This window comes from Phytophthora cinnamomi (assembly GCF_018691715.1).
Source record: "Phytophthora cinnamomi strain GKB4 chromosome Unknown Contig114, whole genome shotgun sequence".
Taxonomy (NCBI): Eukaryota; Oomycota; class Peronosporomycetes; order Peronosporales; family Peronosporaceae; genus Phytophthora; species Phytophthora cinnamomi.
The window spans coordinates 557,174-579,469 of NW_027151047.1; the positions used below are offsets into that span (position 1 = coordinate 557,174).

General features: G+C 57.3%; 4 protein-coding genes across 7 annotated transcripts; 3 read left to right on the forward strand and 1 right to left on the reverse strand.

The window, feature by feature from the left end:
* Window positions 1–338: 338 nt before the first annotated feature.
* IUM83_11507 (uncharacterized protein) lies at window positions 339–11,239 on the forward strand (the record flags this gene model as incomplete). Of its 2 annotated transcripts, XM_067936072.1 has the most annotated exons (2): window positions 339–670; window positions 10,510–11,239. In XM_067936072.1, the coding sequence occupies 2 exons, from the start codon at window positions 339–341 to the stop codon at window positions 11,237–11,239; spliced, it is 1,062 nt and encodes a 353-aa protein (XP_067781853.1). The 2 variants fall into 2 exon arrangements, with proteins under 2 accessions (XP_067781853.1, XP_067781852.1); XM_067936073.1 differs by lacking the exon at window positions 339–670 and having other exon boundaries at window positions 10,691–11,239.
* Window positions 11,240–13,749: 2,510 nt separating this feature from the next.
* IUM83_11508 (uncharacterized protein) lies at window positions 13,750–14,180 on the reverse strand (the record flags this gene model as incomplete). The annotated part of the gene is made up of 2 exons (XM_067936074.1): window positions 13,750–13,938; window positions 14,031–14,180. The coding sequence occupies 2 exons, from the start codon at window positions 14,178–14,180 to the stop codon at window positions 13,750–13,752; spliced, it is 339 nt and encodes a 112-aa protein (XP_067781855.1).
* Window positions 14,181–15,199: 1,019 nt separating this feature from the next.
* Window positions 15,200–20,356, forward strand: IUM83_11509 (PDZ domain; the record flags this gene model as incomplete). The annotated part of the gene is made up of 7 exons (XM_067936075.1): window positions 15,200–17,497; window positions 17,579–18,658; window positions 19,234–19,336; window positions 19,401–19,676; window positions 19,784–19,805; window positions 20,033–20,242; window positions 20,341–20,356. The coding sequence occupies 7 exons, from the start codon at window positions 15,200–15,202 to the stop codon at window positions 20,354–20,356; spliced, it is 4,005 nt and encodes a 1,334-aa protein (XP_067781854.1).
* Window positions 20,357–20,481: 125 nt separating this feature from the next.
* IUM83_11510 (uncharacterized protein) lies at window positions 20,482–21,739 on the forward strand (the record flags this gene model as incomplete). 3 transcript variants are annotated; one of them, XM_067936077.1, is made up of 7 exons in its annotated part: window positions 20,482–20,553; window positions 20,614–20,773; window positions 20,897–20,991; window positions 21,069–21,147; window positions 21,216–21,384; window positions 21,491–21,540; window positions 21,657–21,739. In XM_067936077.1, the coding sequence occupies 7 exons, from the start codon at window positions 20,482–20,484 to the stop codon at window positions 21,737–21,739; spliced, it is 708 nt and encodes a 235-aa protein (XP_067781738.1). The 3 variants fall into 3 exon arrangements, with proteins under 3 accessions (XP_067781738.1, XP_067781740.1, XP_067781739.1); XM_067936078.1 differs by lacking the exons at window positions 20,482–20,553; window positions 20,614–20,773; window positions 20,897–20,991 and having other exon boundaries at window positions 21,105–21,147; XM_067936076.1 differs by lacking the exons at window positions 21,069–21,147; window positions 21,216–21,384; window positions 21,491–21,540; window positions 21,657–21,739 and having other exon boundaries at window positions 20,614–20,730; window positions 20,897–20,908.
* Between the last annotated feature and the right edge of the window lie 557 nt (window positions 21,740–22,296).

The window sequence follows — 22,296 nt, forward strand, 5'->3', positions numbered from 1 at the left end:
GGGTCAACCTGTCAGATGGATGCCCGACGCAAGTTGAAGCTGGTCGTTTTGATCGTAGCCGTATTGTATCAGCCACCTCACGGCTTCGCATTGTACTAATGTACGTTTGCTACACGTCGAGTGCTCGGTCTTGCCAAATGTAGCTCCGTTCATTACTTCCGTCATCGCCAACTGAAGGCCGCTTGGGAGTTTCAGGAAGCTGAAATAGCCGTTTCCAGACTTTGGCGCTCAGACGCGATGAACGGGCCAGCCAGCCGGCGGGGACGGCGCGCGCCTGCCATTCCGCGTTCAGCGACCAAGTTGCCAAATCATCAAAAAATTGCATCAGGCACCCTGCCATGGCCTTACCTCCACCTGCACCGGCGCCACCTCATATTTCTCAGGAGTCGGCGCCGCTCAATTCGTCGGCGCCTCTCCCAGTTCAGCCGGCCGCCGTTCCAAACCCCGTGTCGGGCCCCGATCCGCCCCCCAACGCGCCCGCCGCAGCGACCGGGGCCTCAGCCATCGCGGTCCCGGCCACTAGTGACGAGACACCAGCGCGCGTGAGCTCCCGGCCCGCAGCGAAGAAGCGGTTGGCGGCTGAACTCGCTGAGGCGCGCCGGCAGAAGCATCAGCTCACTGACAACAAGGAGGCCTCAGCTGCCGCGGCGGCCCTTCCCTTTGCGACCCCGTACGGCACGCGCTGCGACACAGCCTCGCCGCCAGCCCAACCTCCACCGGGCCCCTCGCGTGCTGTCGACCAAGGAAGCGCTGACTCTCTTCCCAGCGGGCCAGCCGCAGCCGGGGAGCTGTCGTCCGCTTCGGCGATGCTCGCTGCCGCGACGCACCCAAAGTCGGCGAAGTCGTCAGCGGCGTCCAAGGCCTCAGCGCCACCCGGGGTCGCGAGGGCCCCGAGCCCTTCCTCCGCAGCGCCAAGCCAGCCTGGTCACGCGCCTCCGCCTGCGCCCGTAGCAATTACATCAGCGCCTCCACCCCCAACGCCGCGGCCTTGGCACGCGATGTCACCACGCCGCCAGCGCACGGCCCAGCGCCCCTTGACTCTTGTATGCCCCCGGCCGTGCACACTTCATCCGGTTTCGCCGACGCCGCGGCCAATTCCGGAAATGACAACGCTGGGTCACTCACGCTATCTGCGCCACCCGCTCGCGCCTCTGGCCCTATCATCACCGTCGCCGATTCCGACTCGGATACTGAGGCCCCCAAGGGAGCCGCTGCCTTCCCCCTCCCGCCCGCGCCCGCAGCATCGCCGGCCCGCCTCCCACACGCTCGCGCCATCTGCGCGCTCGATCCCGGCACACTCGCCGTTTGACCTCTCCGAGTTTCTCAGTCACTTCCACGCGGGTGCAGCGGCAATGCCATCGCCACCACGGCCACCGCGCCCTCAATCTGGCGCTGCTCGGGCCAATTCGCTCACGTCCAGAGCCGACGCCTGCTCCGACTCGGTCGCACCAGTGCAACCCCTGGACATTTGACCCCGCCACGCTATAAGCAGAGTTTACCCGGTTCCTGCAAAGCCGAGTCGTCCCCATGCGGATACGCCTCATATATTACCTGCGCTTCCGGGCCGCCCGTCAATCCTCGGAGCAACGCACAGTGCCCGCTTTGGGCGACATGGGATCACTATCATGCACTTCCTCCGGACAGACCTGGCGGCCCCGTTGGCCGCCGGTTCCTCGGACGCCAACTACAGCCTCGATTTCGGTTCCAAGGTGGCACCACTCCCGGCTCCGGCCTGCAACTCCTACAACGACCTCCTTGGCGCCGTCCAAGGGCTCACCACCTTCGCGAACGCGGAGTGGTACGAGCCGATGGCGCATGATCTCTATCGCCTTCGCGAGTTCGTCACGGCCAACATGGACGCCGACCCCGGGCACACCCCGGCACGTGCCAGCGTACCCTGCACGAGGTGAACCGGCACCTCGGGGACGCGTTCGTTCACCTGGCCAGTGACTTGACCACCTGATGGAGGGACTTCAGCGCTGCTGTGCACCGTATTTCGTACTCGTCGTCGTCACGGGCGGTGGCCCTCTGCAGCTTGGCCCTGGTGGTAGTTCCAGCGACACGGGACAGCTACCCACACGCATCATCGCCCCCACAGCGCTGGGCCACGCACGAAACAAGCACCAGAGGAGCGCAGACTCGACCCGGTGGGTTTCCCGCCAACATGCGCGCGTGAATTCCGCGCAATGCAGAGGGTCAAGAACCGTGCTTACGCTTCATCACCGGTTCAATGTGCTTCGGCGGAACCGCTTCGACATGTGCAGTCCGCAACCGGCTCCACGCGTGGCCCGACGAACTGCCGGCCGCTCTGCTGGAGTTCATCAAGAAAAAATTCGGCCGCGATGACCCCGGCCAGCGCTGCTGCGCCTGATGGAGACGAGGCGCCGCTGGTCCACCAGCGCTTCGTTTCGCCTGTCTCAGCTCTAAACCGAATACACACAATTCGTACAAGAACCTCAGTCACAGTGAATCAACCCTGTAACAGGGTTACACACACAAGTGACAACAGTCACTTGTGCATGACAACGGTCACAAGTGAAAACTGTCACTTGTGCATGACAATTGTCGCTTATGGTTTAACAGATAAATATATGTTAAAGGTTTTAGATACTTCCTCACATTGGTGTAAGGCACACCAATGGATACATTGAAGTGGGCCACCACAATGAGTGGTCCACACCTACCCAAAAGATCCTATTGGTAGAAAGCAGCATAATTCTACCAATTAGAGACGTGCATATTGGCGGGGCTCTGACAGCCAGCCGCTGTCAACCCCTTTCATATATGATAAACAGTTTTAGCAGATTTAGGAGGAAGATCAATTTACGAACAATACAGTTCTCCTTTTACCTTAAACTAGCTACTCGGTGTTTTATTTGATTTATATTATACTTGTGGACTCAAGTATAATTAATAATTCAAATTATTAATAAACTCCTACGCTTCCTCATACACGTAGCGCGACGTGTAAGCTAAAGTAGTGAGCCAAAGTAGGCCGACTACACCTGGTAGCACTTTGTAGTCCGTCCAACGACCGACTACGTGACGTTCGTACGAGGTGTACGAACGCGGAGCCGAGAACCCCATGAGCACGGAGGTACCCATGGAGAGCTCCAATACGCCTGCAACGCATGTTGCACGCTCAGACTGCCCCACCTGTCGGACCCAGAGTGGGAAGCCCTCCAACGACTGTCAACAGGCATTGGGGAGGGGGCGATAGCTACGATGCTGCGTACGCTATCGCCGACAGAGCAACATGGGGTTGCTCTGCTTCGAGAGTACCCAAGTACTCTCGAAGCTGCGATTACTCTCGCAATGCAAGAAGCGTTTAGCCTGCGGCAGGCTAAACTGCATGCGAACGTGCCGAGGTCGCAACCGCGCCCGGTAGTGAGCACGGGAGGTCCGGAACCAATGGACCTCTCGAATGCAACGGCTGCTGGTCACCAGCAGCAGGGAAGTAATGTGCGATGCTTCCGTTGCGGAAGGATCGGTCACTTTGCCAGAGTGTGCACGGCTCCCGTGCACTACAATGGTGGCCGTCGTGGCGATGCCGGGCATCGCCGCGAACAAACAAAAAACGTGAACATCCAGTAGGGGCGGGGCGCCCTACTGGTATTGCAGTCATGCGTGCCAACATTGGGCACGCGACACTGAGGACTGCAGCCCCCAGTGAGACCAGATCTCGCTGGAAGAAGCAAGATGACAGGCCGAACCTGGTCATCTTGAAGGTAACGTCGAAGAGGGCGAGCGACCCTCTTCGCCCTCTGGTAGATTCGGCCGCGTCGAACAACTTTGTTCGACAGTTTACCGAGTCTTGACTTCGAGGAGGTAAGTGTACCTCGAAGTCTTCTGGAAGTTCGATTGGCAACAGGTGCCATCGTGATAACCGAGAAGCGCGTCGTGAACGTGCGCTTCTCGTACAAACAACGGATGTTTGTCGAACACTTCATCGTGCTGGACCTGGACGATAAGTTCGACGTTGTTATGAGCATGCCGTGGCTTGCACGGCATGATCCGGTAATTGACTGGAAGAAGAGTACGCTCGTGCGCTTCGGTCGCGACTGCGGAACAGAGAGCGATGGCCCTGTTACTGCAGCGCACGCACCAGCAGGTGCGCGCGACTCGCCAGTCGAGACAGCGCTTAATGCCACTGTCCCGGAATGTCCAAGGGGTGCGCGGGGATGCGCACAAGTGGGATCCACGTCGGCGGTGCTGCCGACGTCGGAAGATGAGGATGTGTCGGTTCCGGGAACCAACACTTGCGTTCAAGTACGCATGGGACAGTCCCTGACCCGAAGAGGTCAGGTCGACGACGACGCGTCGACTCCGGGGGTCAACGCACCCTCGGTGGTGAGGGGCTCCGCCAATAACTGGCGTCGAGGTGACAAAGGCATGTCAACTCCGGTGGTTGACGCTGCAAACAGTACGGACGGTTGCAAACGTCCCGTACTGACGCAATTTGTATGCTGTCGTGCAGCCGGGCTGCACGACGAAGCGCCATGTGATCAAGCCGGGCTTGATATCGCGCGCCGGCAGACAGGGTCTGCCGGCGAAGGAACACATTACCGTGCACGAAGAAACATGCGGTCAAGCCGGGCTTGATACCGCGCGCCCGCGGACAGGGTCCGCCGGCGAACAACCGTCCAGGGCCAGGCCTGGACCAGAAGAACCGCCGTGCGGAGCCGGGCTCGGCACAACAAGATGCCAGCGCATGCGAAGAACGCTGCGTAAGTCTCGGTCCGGGACCGAGGCGCTAAGAACTGTCTGCCGGGCAGACAGAGGCGGTGATGCCAGGCGTTGAGACGCTGAACGTCTTGACGCGTACCGATACTGGATTCCAGTATCGTGAAATGGAGCTCGCTAATCTTCCGACGACGGCGTCGGAGTTGACTTCGCTTCCAGCCATGAGCTGGAAGCGCTTCACGCGCGACTTGCACGATGGACGCATCGTGCAGGTCTGCGTTCTTTCGAACAGCGAAAGAACGGAGAGCGAGAGCGAAGAGCTGAGACAGCTCTTCATGGGAAGTACCACTGAGAGTGAAGACACTCTCAGTGCGAAGACGAAGCGAGAGCGCTTCGAGGAACAAGGTTGGGACTCGCTGAAGTCGAGTCCCTATTACGAATTGTTGAGGGAGTACAAAGACGTACTCCCGGAAGACATTCCTGCGGAGCTTCCGCAGGATAAGGGCATTCAGCACGAGATTGATCTCGTGCCGGGCACGAAGTACTGTGTCACGCGGCAGTGGCCACTGCCGCGAGAGCAAGTAAAAGCAATCGACGACTTCTTTGAAAGTCGTCGCAAAGCAGGACAAGTGCGGGAATCAAAGTCCCCGCACAGTGCTCCGACGTTCTGTGTCAAGAAGCCACAGGGCGGATGGCGCATCGTTCGTGCGTATATCAAGCGGAACGATGCGACGGTACCGGCGCAGACGCCGATACCGCGAAAAGATGTTATCATCGATTCGATGGCCGGGAGCACCGTTTACAGTGCTCTCGACTTGCGAGATGGATTTTATCAAATCCTAATGCGTGAGAGCGATATCCCTCTCACGGCAGTGAGCACGCCAAGTGGCATGCTCTGGGAATGGCTAGTAATGCCGCAGGGGCTTGAGAATTCCCCTGCGACTTTCAACAGGTGCGTGACGCACTTGTTGCGCTCGGTGAGCGACTTCGCGCCGAGCTACTTCGATGATGTGTTCATCTACAGCCAGGCTGTGGACGGGAAGACCGACATTGAGATGCACCGGGTGCATCTCCGAAAGCTACTTGAGCTTATGCGAAAGCATAAGCTCTACGCGAACCTGATGAAGTGTATCTTCGGGGCGAGCGAGATACCCGTCCTCGGGTGTTTCGTAGGGAAAAGTGGTGTTCGCCCTGACTCGGAAAAGGTCTGAGTGATTAATGAATGGCCAACGCCTTCAAGTGTCAAGGAACTGAGGCAGTTCCTTGGCTTGGCCACGTACTTGTGCAAATACGTGGCGGATTACGCGGGCAAGATCCGCCCGCCGTCACAGCTTCTTAAGAAGGAAGCTGTGTGGAATTGGACAACCGATTGCCAAAAGGCATTCGACGCAGTCAAGCGGGGCTTGACTGAGGCACCAATCTTGGCAGTGGTTGACCAAGATCGTCCATTCCACGTCGTATGTGGCGCATCCGACTTCGCGATCGGATGTGCGTTGATGCAGCACGATCACGAGGGCCGTGATCGTGTCGTCTATTACCAGTCGCGTCAGCAGAAGGTAGCTGAGCGTAATTATCCGGTAAATGACACGGAACGCCTTGCCATGAAATATGCACTCGCAAAGTTCCGAGTGTATTTGCTTGGAAGTAGACCATTTGTGGTCTACACCGACTATGCATCACTGCGCACCGCAGTGAAGTCGCCACACATATCACAAAGAATGGCGAGATGGCTCTCATTCTTTGCAGAATATAACTTCCGGGTCGAATACAAACCCGGAAGATTGAATGTGGTGGCCGACGCGTTATCACGTCGGCCGGATTATGCAGAAGCTTCTGACGTCAATGCCATTGACGGCATACGAACGAGCACACCCACGTCGTCTCTGTTGGACGACGTGATGACCGCGTACGCGCACGACGCGGGCGCGAAACGCTTGCTGGCCTATGAACTACACCTTCTGACAAGGCTCGTCAGAAGTTGCCCAAGCACCTTCGTGCGCGTGCACACCGATATCGGGTGCACGACGGACTGCTTCTTTATAATGCAGTCGACGACAACGCTGACCGCGTTGTCGTGCCAAATGACCATGACCTGCGCCACAGGATCATGTACGAGTATCACGATGCCCCGTCTGTGGGACATCTCGGACGTGAGAAGACATACGTCCTTCTCACGCGTGACTTCTACTGGCACCACCAGTACAAGTGGGTGCGCAAGTACGTCCGTGCTTGCGCCGTTTGCGCAGGCTCCATTACAATCACTACCGACTCCGTCGGAGTGTTAGAAGTCCATGTCATTGGACTTCATCTTTGGTCTTCTCCCGGACAGCGGAGGGAATACCGGTGTTGTGGTCTTCGTCGATCGCTTCAGCAAGATGGTACATCTTGCTGCGGTGCCGGCAGAAGTGACTGCGAAGCAGACGGACCGTCTGTTCGTTGACATGGTGTTCAAACACCATAGCATGCTGACCGACATTGTGTCGGACCGAGACCCACGCTTCACAGCGAACCTGTGGCAAGAAGTGTTTACACTTCTTGGGAGCCAGCTTTCAATGTCGACTGCGGATCATCCGCAGATGGCCGGCCAAACCGAGCGCGTGAACCGCGTGCTCGTCGACATCCTGAAGAGCTACGCTCACTCGTTCCAATACTAGAGCGAGTGTTTGTCGATGGCGGAATTCGCCATCAACAACTCGGTACATGCCTCGACCGGGCTTACACCGTTTTATGTTAATACCATGCGGCATCCCCGTCTGCCGAGTTTACTCGGAGTGGTAGCTCCCACTTTAAGTGGGGGAGGATCTACGACTGCAACACAGCAGTCGCGAAAAGCCGCGACAACAAGGAACAAGACAACCAGGTCTGCGCCCCGCGCAGACCTTGGCAGGAAGAACCAAGGGTCAGCGCAGGGCGCTTACCCCAGAACAAGGAAAACGAGTCTGTGCAGAGCACAGGCTCTACAAGGAACAAGGACCACGGGTCTTCGCAGGGCGCAGACACCGCGAAGAACCACGCAGAGGCCGGGCCTCTTGCAGAGAGCGTGCTGAACGAGTTCAGCTCGGATGCGATTGACTTCGTCAATAAAAGACAAGCCGTAATTCGGTTTGTCCAGGACACGATTGCAGCTTCTGTGGATAAACAGAAGCTGATCGCCGATAATATTGGCAGGGGCAACACAAATGAATTCAAAGTGGATTCATTGGTTTTGTTATCTACTCAAAACCTGCCTAAACATGCCGTTTCGGATTTCGGAGCAAGTAAGCTTGCTCCGCGCTTCATCGGGCCGTTCACTGTGTTGACACGGCACGGCAACGCATACACGCTAGACATACCGTCTAGCATGCGGCTCCACCAGACATTTTATGTCGGGCGGTTAAAGCCATACCTCCAGCACGAGCCAAGTGGCTCGTCTGACCCGAAGAGACAGACTCGGCAGGGGAAACCCTCCTCTCCAGAGCGTAGTCGCGCTGGAGCAGTTAATACAGTCGGGCCTACAGCCCGACCGGCACGTTCAAGGCGGTCTGGGAGACCGCCCCAGCCGGGACACGAAGGTACAGAGCGGCAACCGCCGCGCTCTGAAGGTACTCCACGACCGTCACCTGGTCGTGGAGCAACACGAGATGAAAGTCAACACGGCGTTGACCATCGGGGCGTGTTTCCACCTCCTCCGCCACCGCTGCGAGACGCACGCGGAGAAATTCGCTGGATCGTCCAGCACATTGTTGATCATAGGAAAACAATCCGAGGTCCGGATTGTTTTCGCATTCGCTAGAGAGGTTTCCCTCCCCAACACGACACGTGGGAACCACGGAACGTCCGGATGGAAGACGTTCCGGACATGGAGAAGGAATACGAAACCCAACACGCACTACCAGCAAGAAGGTAGTGCGAGAGCTGTAGTAATCTACAACGCCTGACGACTCGCGTGCTAGATAATTAGCACGGAGATCATTGAAGCTTTCAGTTATACATATAGTATACCTGTTGTGGTCGCGGTTGCTAATACGCACCGCCACCTGGACGGACAGTGCGCACGGCGCACGGACACCAGCCTCCACCGCAACAGCGTGGAGTTGCTAATACTTGCCTCACTTCGAGAAAGACTCGAAGTGTTTTGGCGCTTGCTTACCCGATCACGGTAAGCAACAGAAATTCGCTTAGGGATGTCGACACACAGACGCGGTCGACATCGAAGAATCGTACACAGACACTGTGTTGTCCGTCCCCGTGGTAGCGGCGCACCTCGCGCCACCGTGCATTGTACTCAGCAACAGAGAGTTTACACTCTGTTGCAATGGTGGTCTTCAGCTTGATCGTGCTCATTGCGGATGAGAACGGAAATCCCCAGCACAAACAATTGACAAGCAGTCAATGTTAATTGACGTGTCGAGACCGACACGTCTAAGCTTAACGGGGGGATGGTGTAACGGGGTTACACACACAAGTGACAACAGTCACTTGTGCATGACAATTGTCGCTTATGGTTTAACAGATAAATATATGTTAAAGGTTTTAGATACTTCCTCACATTGGTGTAAGGCACACCAATGAATACATTGAAGTGGCCACCACAATGAGTGGTCCACACCTACCCAAAAGATCCTATTGGTAGAAAGCAGCATAATTCTACCAATTAGAGACGTGCATATTGGCGGGGCTCTGACAGCCAGCCGCTGTCAACCCCTTTCATATATGATAAACAGTTTTAGCAGATTTAGGAGGAAGATCAATTTACGAACAATACAGTTCTCCTTTTACCTTAAACTAGCTACTCGGTGTTTTATTTGATTTATATTATACTTGTGGACTCAAGTATAATTAATAATTCAAATTATTAATAAACTCCTACGCTTCCTCATACACGTAGCGCGACGTGTAAGCTAAAGTAGTGAGCCAAAGTAGGCCCACTACAAACCCTGATCGGACCCGCGCGATCACCCGTCGGTGATGCGTGGTCCGACCCACACACCGCTACCACACCAGATTTGCCCAGGAGCACCCTCCAACCCCAAGCAGACCCGGCACCTGCCGGGGAGAATCCAGGCGTCTCTACCGCTGGACATGCCACCGAAGCACGCCCACCCCAATCGTCTACCCCCACTCATGCCGGCGAGCAACCCGCTCCGGGTCATTCCGCCAAGGAGTGCGGGGTGCCACATAATATCACGATCACGTCACCCGGTGTACCTGCCGGTGAGAGGCTCAGCGCTTTTAGCGCCGGTCATGCCACCGAAGCATACCCGCCCCTTCCGCAATCTCCCACCCCGTTGGCGAAGGCTGGCCGCGCCCCCGCGGCAGCGCCGCGCACTACCCGACACGGCAATACTGGTCCCTCCAGCCCGCCCAACGTTCTACGCCCAGCGCCATCCCATGAGCAGCTCCAAAACCTGATCGCAATAGCACCGACCGCACTCACCTCTGGGATTCGATTCGATGGTCTTCGGTATCCTCAGCGTTCCGTCGTGCCGGCGTTGAGTTGCCGTCCTACCCGCCGACGGACTCCGCCAACTCGGACCACTCCTTCCAGCTCAATAAACCACTCCAAGCGGCAATGCCAGAGTTCATTCGCCGTACTCGTCCGTCGCCGAAAGAATTCACAGAGCTTATCCGATGCCACACACCGGCGGACTACCGACCCAACAAAGCGCTACTACCGTCCACACTGATAACGCAGTGCCGCAGGTACCCCCAGTTGAGCACAATCGTGCGCATCGCGTCCGAGGGAGTCCGCGTCCAGCATCGGAAGGCGCCTACAAGACAAGCCAGTTTTCCCCGGAACCACTCGTCCGTGTCGGCTCGAATCAATGTGCTGCGGAAGCATATCAGGAAAGAGCAAGACTTACTGCGCTGCCTCGTAGTCGACGCCGACGTCTTAAGCATCAGGCCCGAGCTCATCATTAGCCCTTTCGGCGTGGTCGACAAAGGCGCCGGGGATCCCCAGACTACACGCAGGACGATCCACGATCTCTCATTCCCCGAGGTCGAGTCAGTGAACCAGTGTACAGACCTGAACAGCGTCCCCAAGGTCACGTTCGAACACAGCTCGCGCATCGCCAGAGAAAGCTCCCGTTGTAAACAAGCGGACCCCGACTGCGAGGTAAAGGTCATGGCTGGCGATGTGGCGGCCGCCTACCGAAACGCGTGCATCCACAGCGAGTCGGTCCACTTGTTTGGAGGCCACATTCCCGAGGCCAACGCCATCGTCATCGACTTGTCGTCCGCTTCCGGGTGGTCGGGGTCGACCGGCATTTACAGCGTCCTTGACGGATCCGTCGCCTTCTTGCACGGCAGCAGCGTCGACCCTGAGCACCCGACAGGGTTCTTCAGCTACCACGGAGTCGACGACCACGTCAATGTGGCGGCCGACACCGGAACCCGCTGCGCCGACATCGAGCGCTCGCTTCGCTTCGCGATGACGTTCATCACGGGTCCGGCGGCCTTCAACGAGGACAAGTTCACCCCACGGCGCACTCGCCAACAAGGCTTGGGTCTCATATTCGACACTGCTACGGGAACCGTCGCGATACCAACAGCAAAGATACTGAAGGCGCGGTAATGCGTCAGATCGGCATTCCGGACCTCCCGCCTCACCCGCAGCGAGTTCCGCTCCCTCATCGGGTCACTGCGCCACGTCGTAACGTGCACTCACCCGGCCCAGGCCTTCCTCCAACGGCTTCGGTCCGGGGAATCCCGTCTCCCCCGGTCCAGGTTATCCCCTCCATGCGTGACGACCTCTTGTGGTGCTTGCGAATTCCCCACGACCCGGCTCTGAACGGGGTCCCTCTCGAGTACTTCGGAGAGCTCCCCGAAGTCGACATCGTCGTGGCCACCGACGCATCGGACGTGGGGCTCTATGCGCTCGCCCCAGTTCACAAGCTCGCCCTGAGCTACCAGTTCTCCCCGCCCGAACACAACCAGATCGAGGCGTTCAAGCGCGGGGCCACGAACAAATTCGATATCAACTACCGCGAACTCCTCGCCTGCGCGTTCAAGCTTCACGCATGGGTCCTGCGGTGGCATGCGGCTCGCCAACATCATCGACCCCTCCACATCCACTTCCGCATCGACAACACGTCCGCTGTCGCCTGGCAAACGAAGATGTCATCGCGCAACTCCCGGGCCCAAGTCCTCATCCGGCTGATCAGCGCATAGGAATAACAATCCAGCCTCCGCATCTCGGCTTCCCACATTCCGGGGGCCGAGAACGAAGCTGCGGACGCCGGCTCCCGTCGCTGGGAGAACACCGCCTACGCCCGTCGATTCGATGATCTCACCCACGACTGGCACCACGCGCAGTCGCTGGCGAGCTTCGCGGACCTCGAGTCCACCTGGCTCAACGCCTCCGAGAGCATTCCCTCGCTGACTCGTCATTCAAGAAGTACGCCGGATCGTTCAATAAATGGAAGCAATGGGCAGCCCGGCGAGGCGTCCCGTGGCAGCTCAGCGTCCAGCCAGCTGGGAAGATCGCTCTGATCTCAGAACTCGTCGTCGACTGCACCCACAGTGCTACCGGTCACCGGGAAGGTGTCTGGGCCGCCACCGCGAAATCGACCCTGTCCGGCATTCGACATTTCTTCGCGGCCGCCGGGCTTGACCTCCCTTCCGACCATCCACAGATTCGCATGCTCCTAAAAGGCGTGGGCCGCCTCGATGCGCCGCCGCCGTAAAAAAAACGGTTTCCGTTGCGCTGCTGGTGGAGTGCGCAAATACGCTTGACTTCAACGACCCCGCCGACCAAGCTCTCTGGGGGGGGTCTGTGTCTGGCCTTCTTCTTCATGCTCCACCGCTCCGAGATCTCAGCCGCGACAACCACGGCGTTTGAGTGGTTCGCCCTCAAAGCGGCCGATGGCACCACTGTCGACGCGACCGGAACGCTCCGAAGAGGGCCACCGCTGTCTGCATTCGGCTGAGCGGCTCCAAGACCAACCAAAGCGGGGTTCCCGCGACGCGAATGCTCGCCCGCTCAGGACACCCAATACTGTGTCCAGTGCTCGGTGCCCTCCTACTCCTCCGCTCCAGACTCAACCTCCCCGCGTCGATCCCTGCAGCGGTATTCGTCGACAAGAATGGCACGCCCAGCTGCGTGACAGCGGCGCGCGTCGCGCGAGTCATCCGTCTGGGCGCCCGCACCGTCGGCGAGGATCCTACCCTATTCAGCACTCACTCGCTGAGAGCAGGCGGTGCAACCAACTTGTACCGGGCTGGAGTGGACGCACTTACGATCAAATTCCACGGGCGTTGGGCCTCCGACGCTTTCAAGCTCTACACGCGCCGGTGCCAGGAATCCGTCGCGAGCGTGGTGGAAAAGATGGTTAGCGATCCGAGGGTAGCGACAACACTAGCTTAGCGGCACGTATCTACCACCCTCTTCTGGTGGGGCTGCAGCGCGGTAGATACGGATCCGCTAATGTAACGTGATGTTGCCCCCAACCGTCTGCGCGTTTTCTAAGAGTGGGAAACGACAAATCTTGAAATATTATGGTGCGAGCGATTGGACACCGCGATGGCTGGAGCTGATGTAAACTAGTTGAGTAAAATGCACTTGCGAGTACTTCCGTGTCTCCGCACGGGACATCCATTAGGAGAAGATAATAACGAAATATAAACTAAGGTGCATGCAGAGGATTATGATATCGCGTTGTCTAGCGAAGAGTGGCTACAAACGCAAGCAAATTTCAGCGTGTGCACCTGGGCATGAGCATGACCCACAATTCTGAAACACTCCAGCCAATTTTCCCACGAGACTTTTAATAACGTCTTGGTCATGATTGATCTCTGTAATTAACTTCATGCACCACGAAATCTCTCTCGTCGATGCTTGAAGATATTCCAGCGGGTGTAGTCCGTGACGACACCGTAAATGGAGTCGCAGTGCCGCACTTTCATTTTCAGCGAGAGCGACGTCCATCATCATACATAGTTGAGCTTGTGCTTGACACATAACGACGAGCTCAATCTGCGGCTTAGTCTCAATTTCGCGGTGGACTGTGAAGATCGGGGTACCCCTTGTAAGTACCGCATCCGACAGCAACAGTGACATCACGCCTTGCACGTCAGCACAGCGCATTAGAGCAAAGTGTAGATCGACGAGTTCTTGCACGCGCCGGGCGCGTAGCCCTCCGCACGATTAAGCTTGTGAAAATCGAATAGCAGTTCTGTGAGTTGCTCATCGTCGATCACACGAACAGGGAAGTCCGCGGCCTTGTTGCCCATCAGATTCTTGAAACATCTTCGATACCAGGCCAGGATATGACACTGCACGGCACAAGCGCGTGAAAATCTTCGAGTGACTGGTTGTGGTTGTCCTCACTCCATTGCCTGCCTGCGGTCTCACGACACTACCGCACAAGGCAGTCATTGAGCGTGGCGCGGTGACCCCACCACACCGAGTTTGAGATGGCCTCTTGCGCTCGAAAGGCTTTGGCACGGAACCAGTCTAGCGTGTACGGCTGTACGGGCTGGAGCTGCGCCTGGTACCCGCGAGTCAACTTGCTCATGGCACGGCACCCCTCAGCACGTCCTACCGCTTAGCTTGTGCTGCGAAGTACAGCTGCGACGATCCTCCCCAACATTTTCAGTTGTTGCTGTCCATGAGTAGCAGTGGTGGCAGAGCCATCCTCTTGGTCGATTTTGATTGGCTGATGATGTTGAAGTGGCAGGTTGATAGCGTCAGCGCCATTAATCCTGAAGCGATCGAATGCTAGCCAACGTCATGTACCTTGGTAAGTCGCCTCCGCCGAGCCGAGCGAACGACTCGTTCAGTCGATCGTTCGGGCGGTGCTTCAATCCGTGGGGCAGTGCAGCGCCGACGTCAGTGCCGCCGCACGCTCGTCTCTGTGTCGGCATCACGATTTGCGATGGGTGGACCGGCCGCCGGCGTTACACACGCCGAGTCTCGCGTCGCCTTTGAGCTCACATGGCAGGCCTCTCAATTCGGTGGCTTCGCCCGCCGCTGCTGCTGCTTTGGCGTTTGGGCACGGTTCGCCAGCCGGCCGACTCGAACTGCGCCAGCCTGCAGCGTAATGGTTGCGGAATTTCGTTCGAGAGGGCGAGCTGCCGCCTGATAACGGAGCCATCAAGATTCGCCAGTGGGAATCCAAGTGGACTCGGTTGTCCTCTTGGCCCGCGGCAGTCCGATCGTGCGGACACGGCGCTCGCCCCACCTGTCTGCCAGCCAGCGACTCCCGCAGGAGCTCTGCCGTCGGCGCTAAAAGACCCACTTCACCCGTCTCATCAAGCAAGCACCTCCGCACGTACTACATACACAGTAGCAGACCGCAGTCGTCCATTGCAATTGCCGCCTCGCAGCTCATGCCGTCAAGCAACAATGACAACAGCAGCGTCGCAATGCAGTGCTGTGCAGTAGTGCAGTGCACTGCCGCCACAGTGGGCCCACCTGCCACGCCGAGAACGGCCATGAACCCAGTCCATGATGTGCAGTACACACCCAGCTGTTGCGCGGCATCGGCATCGCGCGTCGCTGGGCGCCTCGCATTCCGCAGTCGTCTCCGAGTGCATGGCGGCGCCCTCGAGCGCCAGCAGCATCAGCGGCATGCAGGACTACCTCATCAACTGGAACGCCGGCCCGCTGGGCGTGGTGCTGCGCCCCGACCTGGGCGCCGACATGCCGCCGGTGGTGGCGCAGCTGCTGCCGCAGCCGTCGGTGCTCAAGCTGGCGGGCGTGCGCGAGGGCGACCTGCTCATCAGCGTGAACGGCAAGAAGACGACGCGCCTGGGCTACGAGAAGGTGGTGCGCCTGCTCTTCAAGGAGCGCCTGCCCATGGTGCTGCACTTCCGCTCGCCGCTGCAGGTGCCCGAGCTGCAGCGCGGCGTCTCGCAGGCCATCGCCGAGGAGCCCTCGTCGGCGCGCGGCCGCGCCCGCACCAGCAGCAACGCCACCGCCAACGCGCGAGCGTCCAGCCAGCAGCAGAGCCGCGCGCGCGGCCGCTCCGACGCGGACAGCGCCGTCGAGCACAAGCGCCGCGACCCGAACGCGCAGAACTTGAGCATCGAGAGCGACGTCAGCGAGCGCAAGAAGAGCAGCAGGGGCAAGAGCAAGAGCAAGCACAAGAGCAGGAGCGGCGCCAAGGCCGAGGCCGAGGAGCGCCGCCTGCGCAAGCAGTACAGCGTCGTGTGGGAGCGCGGCTCGCTCGGCATCTCGTTCCGCGCCTACAACTCCAAGGTGAACGTGCCGTGCGTGGACTTCATCAGCGCCAGCCGCGGCCAGGGGCGCGGCATGGACCGCGTGTGCGTCAACGACGTGCTCATCGCCATCAACGGCGAGAAGACCAAGGCGCTCGGCGTCGAGAAGGTGCTGCGCTGGCTGCACGTGGTCGAGAAGCCCGTGGTGCTGCGCTTCCACGCGTCCTCGAACCGCATCGTGAACCCGGCGGGCGGGCTGCTGCCCCAGCTCGCGGACGACGAAGAGCGCCCCAGGAGGCCCACGATCCCCACGGGCCAGCCCGAGTTCGAGCCCGCGCCGCGCCCGCCGCGCCGGAACAACAGCGTGGACCAGCCCCCGCCGCACCAGAGGACGGACCGACGCTACTCGGACGACAGGGAGTACGAGCTGGAGCCCACGGGAGCGCGCAGCGAAGGACGGCGCTACTCGAGGGACAGCGGCACGCACTTTGAGCAGCAGCCGATCGAGGAGTACGAGCCGCAGTACCAGCTCGCCGCGTCCAACATTGAAGTCAAGGAGCGACGCTACTCGAGCAACTCGACGGGCGCCTATGCGCGCGGCGACGACGGGACGGATGGAGACTTCCGTCGCGAGCACCTGGACGACGAGCAGCCTCAGTTCGATCTCAGGATCGACGCGCACATCATCCCGCACCGTCGGCCGCAGCACTCGGCGCACGAGGAGCCCAACCGCTACAGCCAGCAGCAGCACCAGCAGTTGCCGTCGTCCCGATCTCGCTCTAGTTCGGCGTCGCGTGACGATCTCCGGCGCCAGCAGCAGCATGCTCAACTGGAGAGCAAGGCCGTTCCACCACCTCCGGTTACGATTCCTCCCGCTGTTGCGCGGCCGCGCGTGGCTTCGCGTGATAGTCTACTCAGTAACTCGTCGCACATGAGCTTCGAGGAGGCCGCTGACGTCGTCGCGCGCGCAACTGGAAAACCGAGGGAGGAGTGCGAGTTCGGAGGAGTGCCACTGCTCAACATCAAGGAAGGAACGGTGCAAGCTAAGCTCATGTTTATCTACGCCAAGGCATGCCTGGCCAAGGAGGGAAGCTCAGACGACGAGCCTGCATCGAAGGACCCCCAGCTGCCTCGAACGCCTGGTAACCCGCTGGGGCGGAAGACGCACTCTAAGTACCTATCGTACTCCATCCTGCAGGACGATGCTGTGGCGTCTAACCACAATCCGGCCCAGAAGGACGGCGATATGGTGGCGCATGAATTGGAGACCAAGGTCGAAGTGGTCGGTGGTCATGGCAATGGCGTAGATTTCAAGAAGAGCGGGGTCTTCGGGCACAACCTGGACGAGAGCTTCGCGAAGATGCAAAAGGACATCTCTATTCAGCCACCGGTTGTAACCCCACCACTTTCCTCGGTGGGACCTTCTTCTTCGGTCAGCAGTGATGCTCCCCCAAGTGTGACCACTCCCTCGGTGTCTGCTGCGCCTGCTGAGGACTTCATTTCTCTAAAGGATTTTGTCGTGAAGGGTGACGGTAGTCTGACGGAGCAGCACCCTACTTCAAGCAGCGCAACACCGGTTCCTTCAACGGATGAGGGTGAGGCGGACAAGACAGAGGAGCACCAGGAGAAGCAAGTAGTGTCTACAGAGGCTACTGATGACACTGTTGTGGAGGTGAGTGGTGACAGTAGCGTGAAGGAGGTTGAAGTCGCCGAGCCGGAGGTGGTTGTTACTGAAGTGCAGGACGACGTGGAGCCAGTTAGTGAGGAGGACAAGCATGAGGAGGATGTTCCGAAGGTGATTGAGTTGGTAGAGGAGGAGGTCGAGAAGCTTGCACATGCGGAGGAGGACGAGGCTGAGAAGGACCCCAAGCAACACGACGATGACGATGTTGCTAGCGTCGACAGTTCGAATGAGCGTGACTTAGCAGCGAGCGTGGCGTCACTCGACGATCTGCTTGACCTCCCACTCAAGGATGGTGCTCACGACGACGAAGAGCACGAGGAGTTTGTCGACGACGATGAGGAGGAGGAGAACGAGAAGAAGCATGCACACAAGGAGTCTATGAACACGTCGTTGGGCATGATGCTGGACCAGGTGCAAGAAGAGGAGGGCGGTGAGACTGAACACCGTGATGAACCCGAAGCGCATGACAAGCCCAATGTGCATGAGCATGAGGAGCCCAAGGTGCATGGCGAGCATGAGGAGCCCGTGGAGCATGGAGACCATGAAGAAGAAGAGGAAGAGTTCGAGGATGGTGCGCTCAGCAATCCTCTCGTGAATGAAATGTTCCGCAACATTCCGGATGTGCGCGAGGTTATCAAGGACAAGCCCGCCCTCATGGTTCTCGTGAAGAAGAGCATGATCGACGAGATCCAGGAGATCCTCCAGAGCCTGCAGATGGAGTTGCAGTTCGAGCGTCACTCTACCATGGCGGTTGGCTCTACTGCACTCCCGCTGGGTGTGTCACAGCTGGGGCGTGACACGGAGGACCAGCACTGCTACCGATGTGGTGCCACTGGCGAGCTTGCGGAGCTGGACGTTGCTGGCGAACCACGTGAACTTTACTGCCAAGAGTGTTGGGAGATGTTCTTCTTCAGTGAGGACCGCCGGTCGCCGGTGACCAGAACTAGCAAGACCCTGGCGCCGTCCGAGGCAGGACGGCTCACGGCTGACGAAGACGCGCTGGACGAAGCGCTCAAGTACAGTTTCCACGACAGCTCTATCACTCGCGAGGATATGATCCACCCGTGGCGATACCGCATGGGCAGCGACTCCATGTCGTCATCCATTCGCGACTCGAACGATTCGAGTATCACCGACCGCACGGACGAGGTCTGGCTGTGAGCAACGCCGATGGTGTATTCAAGGCGTGCGTCGAGCGCGCCAACCTCCAAGCGACCGTGCAGCATTGTGGGCTCTTATCGCTTAGGTACCTGGACATGAAGAGGAGGAAGAAGTAAGTGACAGAAAATTCAGCGTAGCGTTTCGATAGTACTTGTGTGCGTAATGCAGCTTTAAGTGTATGACCAAGAGCTCAGTACTTCAAGCTCGACGTCGATCAGCCATACCAACGCGACACCAGTGACGCAGCGCGGGGGAAGGCAATGACATTGACGTTGGGTGAGGCTCATTCGGAAGAGCCAGCGCTGCAGCAACAGTAGCCGTCCGTCCAGAAAGTTGGTAAAGTTGGTGCGAGTAACGCCGCTGCTTCAGAAATCGCTTCAGAGATACCCACGTTGAAGCAGCGTACTGTAACGGGAGTCGCGCTGCTACAACATAACTACAACGCGACGATATACCTGCTTAGAGCACCATAAGTGTTGCTTGGTAATTTATCGATTTTATCTTTCGCAAAAAATGTCAATAGCTGAAAGCAGGAAATTTGCGATATATTTGGTTTCGTTTAGGTACGACGCTCCTGGCCTCCCATTTTGTTCTACGTCAACGGGGGGAAAGGAAGAAGAAATCAGCACGGAAGCGTCGACGATGGCGGGGCACCAAGCCCGCGAGGTAGCGCTCGGTGAACAAGGTGTGGTGTGGGTATCCTGAGTATACACTAACGAGCAGCATTTAGGGCGTCGTGGCCGGTTACGACCTCGCAAGGCGGTCGACTACGTCCAAGCAGCCCAAGGTCTGACAAAGGACGACGCGGACGATGAGAACTACGTCGAGGACGGCGGCGATGAAGACGACGACGACGACGACGCCATGGACGACCTGGTCGAGGAGGAGGATGTGGTGGACGTCGAGGAGGCAAAGGATGGCACCGTTCAGAGCGGAGACGTTGAAAGTAAATGTTACGGGGATGACGACGCGATGGAAGTGGAAGATCGTGACAAACAACTTCCAGGTATCTTGCTTCGAGATGTTGCCTACTATGTTTCTTGTTATGTTGCGTTTTATATAATGCTGCAGACTAATTTTGTATTATTGTATCTTGGTGCGCTACGAACACAGAACGCGAGGACCCCATCCGTCAGTATGAGCGTGCGGCTCGCGATCGAGCTGAAGCCGAAGCTGCAGCAATTGCTCTGCTCTCTCGTGACAATCAGGCACCACATACGCCAATTGTGAACCCAAAGAAGAGAGCTGACTCACCGAAAGCCTCTCCAGGGGTTAGCCCTCATCGCAAGCGCGCCACAGGGCGACAAAAGGAATCCGCGAGTATTGATGATGAACCTGATCTCGATGTGATGACCTCGCCAGCGCGTCATCTAGATCGTCGCAGAACGAAAACATGGAAAGATCGCCAGCAGATAACCAAAGCGCACCAAGCTCTTCCAAACTTGAATCCAAGTTTCCCCAAGAAGCACTTCGCGGGCTGGGCGACATCGCCGACGAGCTTAAAAAATACCAAGACAAGCACCTGGTGCTTTACCGTGTGCGAAACCCCCAAACACGGGAGAAGCACAACAAGTTCGTTCTATTGCTGTGGCGCTATGGTGTTTGTATTCATGTCCTTGTGTTGTGTTTCGCGTTGCTTTACTGTTTATGTTGCGGTTTGTGTTGCTTAGCATCCTGGGGTTATAAAGATACCCGATCACTTCTCCCAGAGCTTCAAGCGCATGTGGTGCACCCACGGTGCAACCCAGTCGGCTCGTGGTGAGGGGCGACGCCGCTCTGGGCAGTGCTACACCGGATGCGAAGCCAGTTTCATGGTGCGGTCGGCAAATGTCGTGCAGAAAGGAGTCGTAAAGTGGATGGTGGTCGTAGATGAAGACACGGAGGTATTGCATGTGCTTCTAACCTTTAGAGACACGGAACTAATTGCTACTATGCTCATGTAGATCGCGGTGCATAACCACAAGTCGACCAAGACCATCTACGATTCCTACAAGGGCGCGAAAACTATGCCACTAACCCCCAAGGTTCGCAAGGACCTGGGTCTGATGACAGAGATGAAAGCAAGTACTGCGGCTATTGGACGGTACCTTTCGAATGAGCTGGGTGGGCGCCGCTGGTGAATGCGCTGCCTCTAGTGCTATTGCTGTTTTTCATTGCGTACTTTCATGAATTGCAGTAGGCTCAATTGATATTAATGTTGCTACGCTTTTATACGTTAATATACAGATATGGTCCTGAGCCCGCAGCAAACAAGGAATTTATTGCAGCAAGTACTGGGCTCTACTACAGTCGAAAGGACGAGACTGCTGCTGGAAGCATTTGTTCGGGTTGACGATCACGACGTGCTGCTAGTGCAACATCAGATGGACATTACCTGTGTTATCGAGATGCAATATAGAAGACATGTTTCAAGCAATGGGGTGAAAGTTTGGTGATGGATTGGACCCACGGAACAAATAACTTGGGTTATCATCTCGGTAAGTACCATTTTACTGGGGGGTCAGTCATTTACTAAACATTCTTAACCGTTTTGTTGATAACGCAGGTAATCTGGTTGTAATGTCTGCAACGGGGAGAGGGATTCCGGTGCTTGATTTTCTTGCATTGGACCAGAAGGACGGCACTGTGGAGCGTATTTTGGAATTCTTTAAGCGGCACAACCCATCGTGGAGCTGCGTTCAGACGTTCTCTATCGGCAAGGGTTTTATGGAGTGGTGAGTGCTAGAAAGGGTATTCCCCGACGCAACAGTCTTGATCTGTCAATTCCACACAGTTACGTACTGGCGGAAGTCTTTCAGGAGGCTGAAGTACAACTTGAAGGTGTCACAGCGAGAACGGATGGAAAATGCATTTGGCAAACTCATCTACTGGTGCGGATTATATTAGATTGCTTACTATGGTGTAGTTGTGTTGCTAATTAGGTTGCTGAATGTGTTGCTAATTATGTTGCTGAGTGTGTGGCTTTATGTGGCTTCGTCACCCACAGTAACTCAGAGAGGAGCGACAAACGTAGGAGTCGACAACCCAGCAAGGTGTTCCATCACAGGCTCTAACACAGCTTTAGTGTAGCAATACTTTCCTCCTGATGAAAGTACAACAATATTGGCGCGTTCCCGACGCATAATCTTAACGTAGATGACACCGCGCTGGTTTTTACGGGGGTGACCGAATGTCTCCACTGCATTCCGTCTGCATTTTCTGAGGTAGCATAAGCTGTGTTGCTGCATCTGTTGCCGGTTCTGTTGCTGCATCTGTTGCTTCCGCCGCGTCATGCATCCCCTCGTGTTCGGTTAATCCATCATTTGTCCAGCATTCGCCAGCAAAACCATTCCAGACGCCACTAGCAACAGGATTGTCCAGGGGGAAGAGGGCGAACAAAGTCAGGCAACACAGGAGTAAAAGCCGGTAATTTGGGGCAAGGATTCTGATCCCAACCTCAACCTACCAAAACCTGTAGGAATGCCAAGGCGCCCTTCGAAAAACGCGGTGCCCCAAAGAAATCGTACCCGACGAAAGCGGCAGCTCACGGACAAACTAAACAGCGTTCAGCGAAGGTTTCAAGCAAAGGCGGAATTCTTGAGGTGCTTCGCATTCTGCAACCTAAGCCGAGGTACAATACCAGAGCC